The 3726-nt window shown below is 47.0% G+C and overlaps 1 gene segment (V, D, J or C); it reads right to left on the reverse strand.

Moving 5' to 3' along the window:
• Window positions 1-1473, reverse strand: part of LOC114891692 — a 3149-nt gene extending 1676 nt beyond the window's left edge. Inside the window, 2 exon segments of the V gene segment in view lie at window positions 881-1296; window positions 1381-1473. Of these exon segments, the coding sequence occupies window positions 881-1296; window positions 1381-1426 (462 nt within the window).
• Between the last annotated feature and the right edge of the window lie 2253 nt (window positions 1474-3726).

Raw genomic sequence — 3726 nt, forward strand, 5'->3', positions numbered from 1 at the left:
TCACAGCCACTTGTGCGTAGGGACACTAGACTCTTCCTCAGCCCTACACCTGGGACTACTTTAAACAATTGCCAAGAATCACGGAAATGTGAAAAGCAGGGCACTAATTTGACCCCAGAAAGAGCTCAATTACAGGAGGGGAATTGAAACAAGGAAAAGGAGCATCATCACCGTGACTTACCTCAGCTGGGAAAATGTGTGTGTGTGTGTGTATGAGTGTGTGTGTGTGTGCACATGTGTGTTGCCTGATTCAAACAACTGGCCACATTCTTAATGTCCGCGAATGACCACAAAATGACAGTATTTATTTTGGGGTGCTCATAAAAGCTAGAAGTAGGTGAATTTGCAGATTTGGAATCTGTGAATAACGAGGATAATTTCATGTGCAGTATTGGAGCGCTCTGGCGTTAGAGTCTATAACGCTGCCTGCAGCAGAATTCAGAATGCCTGTACAGGTTGCCTGAAAGCAGGACGGTGTGTCTCTTCCTTCCACATCTACAAAAACAAAACAACAATTAATACTGTTTAAAAATCTCATGTGCATTGTCAGGATATTTACACGTTTCACAAATTTCAGGCTGAAATTGAGAATTATGGTGAGCTGCAGGGTTTTTTTGAGCTCCTTTGAGAAAAAGATAAAGAAATGATAAACAACCTTAATTCTTGAGTATTATATGTGTCTGTGCATATGAATATATATATACACAACTATAATAAAAATAAAAAGCAAATATGTATATGCACACAAAAATTTTTAGACACTTCATAATCCACAGCAATGAAACATTAGGATACAGAACAGAGTCTCTGGTAGAGGTCCTGGGCAGGAAGAGGAAAGCACAGGATCTAACAAGAATTCCCTCCCAGCCCATATATGCACCTGCTGCAGGTCGCAGCCCTGTACTTGTTGGGTCCTGTGCGACCCCTTGTGGTAACGGGTATCCGTGCAGGGAGGTTTGTGTCTGGGCTCACACTGACTTCCCCTCACTGTGTCTCTCGCACAGTAATACACGGCTGTGTCCTCAGTCGTTAGGCTGCTCAGCGATAAGTAGACTTGGCTCTTGGAGGTGTCCCTGGTGATGCTGAGCCGGGACTTAAGAGTTGGGTTGTAATATGTGCTTCCACTATAACCCATCTCACCAACCCATTCCAGCTCCTTTCCTGGAGCCTGGCGGACCCAGGCTACAGCATAGCTGGTTAATGAGAATCCAGAGACAGTGCAGGTGAGGGAGAGGGTCTGCGAGGGCTTCACCAGACTGGGTCCCGACTCCTGCAGCTGCACCTGGGACAGGGCACCTGTGGACAGAGAGAACCACGGTGACTCATGGGCTCAGATGCAGCTTCCCCAGGTGTTCACGTCTGAATCCCTGAGAAACTCACCTCTGGGAGCTGACACCAGGAAGAGGAAGAGCCACAGTGGATTCATCTTCTTGCAGATGAGATTCCTGAAGCCCAGAAATTCTCTTCAAGCATGAGGAGAAACCTGAATTTAAGTGAACAGGTACTTTGTTTTTACCTTGTGGTGTAAGGGGATATTTGCATAAGGGAGGGACCTTTTTATAAAAAGCAGAAAGTAGTGAAGGGAGGTCCCAGTCTCTGGGGCTCCACCTGAGGACGCTGCTGACTGTTTCCTCAGAGAACTCAGCCCCCACCTGGGGTCCCCTCCCTATGCTTGGGGGACTCTGTGTCCAGGAATGAAATGATGCTGAAGGGCTAGTCAGGAAATCAGCTGTGCTCAACGATTAACGGCAGATTTGGGCAGTAGACTTTAATCCCATGGATGTATATATTTCACAAAAATACCCATCACACATTCAGGGTCCTCCAAGATGTCAGACACAGACTCTTGTTTTTTCCTTTCTGCATTACCTCATGTTTATTTCCTGGATGTGCAAGTATTTGAGACAAACCATACATGTAATAATCACATTGAATTCAGACAGAGTGAGGGAAAATTTAATGTTTATCATAATTCACAACGGACTTCGTGTGTCCCTTAACGTGGGGGAACATTTCTTCACCTGAAACAGTTGAAACGTTATCAAGAGTTACTCTGGAGGTGGATTTATTCATAACAACTAAACACACCGTGTATTTTGTGGACAAGGTAGTCATTCTTGCTGAGATGGTCATGGATCCCAGCACTGCTGACATGGCCTGAAGCCTGACCTGCCTGTTTCCTGTGCACAACTGAGTGTCTGCAGGAACACCGCGAGCTTCAGGGCTCCTTCCATGCATGTGGATGTTGGGAAATCCCCAGAGCTAGCAAGGTCTAAGAACAGACAACTCCTGGAACCTCCTCAGGACTCCAACATGCTGGGCGGGTGACCTGGTCAGAGTGCACAGACTCACTCCTAGAAGTGTTCATTTCTGCTCTCCCTGTCACACCCAGTGACATTGGAGGTCAGGGAACACAGTTCCCACTGAACTGGATGAGAGAACCTGCATGATTCTTGGAAGTAAACCTTCACAGTGAATGGTTTGCAGTAGGAGGGTGTCATGGTCAGAGGAAAGCCCCCACCTCAGGAAGCAGTTTCCCTTGAAAAGACCACCGGAGAGCAGCTCTCCCGAGTCCCTGGGTCAGTGAGTCCTGGGACTGTGCCTGAGGTCATTTAAGTAAATGGTGCCGGAGAGCAGCGCACAGCTCCATCCCATCTCGCTGTGGGCACTGAGGATGTGGCCTCACCACCTGCATTTCAGTCTGCAAGGATGTAAACTGGGGATCACAATGGTAATGGGATGTCTGAACTTTATAGTGGGGTTGCCAGGGGTGTTGGATGTTGACCTCAGTGTCATCAGTGATGTTACTTCTCCTGGGAACCAGAAAGACCAATGTGAGTCCCCATCTCTGACTGACACCCTGTACATGTAGCGCTGGCTCTACTCCTGCCCTGAGAGGTCACAACTGTGGGTCTGGGGCAGGTCAGCTCTCCCTCAGCCCAGTGATTTCACCTGTACACTGACTGATGTCGAGCCTGCCGTCTATGAGAAGGTATTACTGCATACTATTTCATGAACACAGTACTATATTCTTCTAGCTTTTCCAATAATATTTGCAGAGTAAATTAAATACTAAAGAACCTGTCTGCTTGAATGTCGATAATAGGAGAGCCGAACAAAGTAATATGGGCAAGAATCACGGGACAAGTGTGGACCCTGTTGTTAGGACCTGAAAATTGAGCTGATACGCTGTGGGATAGGGGAATGGAAGGGATGGCATCTAAAGCCTAGAACCAGGTGGGCCCATTAATCACCAGGTGGAAGAAGGGCCTGTATTTGTACAGATGCCCCAGCGTCTGACCTGCCTTCTTGAGCTGGTGGATTAGAGGCGATCCATCTAAATTCATGTTAACATAGAAGGATATATAACAGGTGTCTTTATGTTTCAGTGGTTGGGGATGTTTTCTTAGGGTCCATTTAACCCTAGGAAAAATGTGTAAGGTCACCAGGACTAAAAAAATTATTTTTCCTTTGTGGAGATAATTGGGGTCCATTAAGTCTGGAGACCAGATCATATGATAATGCTGGAGGGAATATCCATTAGAGACGCCCAGTGGGTGATGGGAAATGAAGTGGGGAGATTTCAGTCATCTTGCTTTGAAGGTTACCAGTGATGGTCACAGCAAGAAGGCCTGACCATCGTGTTAGGAGGGAGAAGGGCTGGTGGTGGTGGGTTCATGGGGGCGACGTGGACAGGTCCTTCTGATGGTCTCTGTGTTTTCCCTT

Source organism: Monodon monoceros, unplaced genomic scaffold, assembly GCF_005190385.1.
Source record: "Monodon monoceros isolate NGI ecotype Baffin Bay Population unplaced genomic scaffold, NGI_Narwhal_1 Contig855_ctg1, whole genome shotgun sequence".
NCBI classification, from domain to species: domain Eukaryota; kingdom Metazoa; phylum Chordata; class Mammalia; order Artiodactyla; family Monodontidae; genus Monodon; species Monodon monoceros.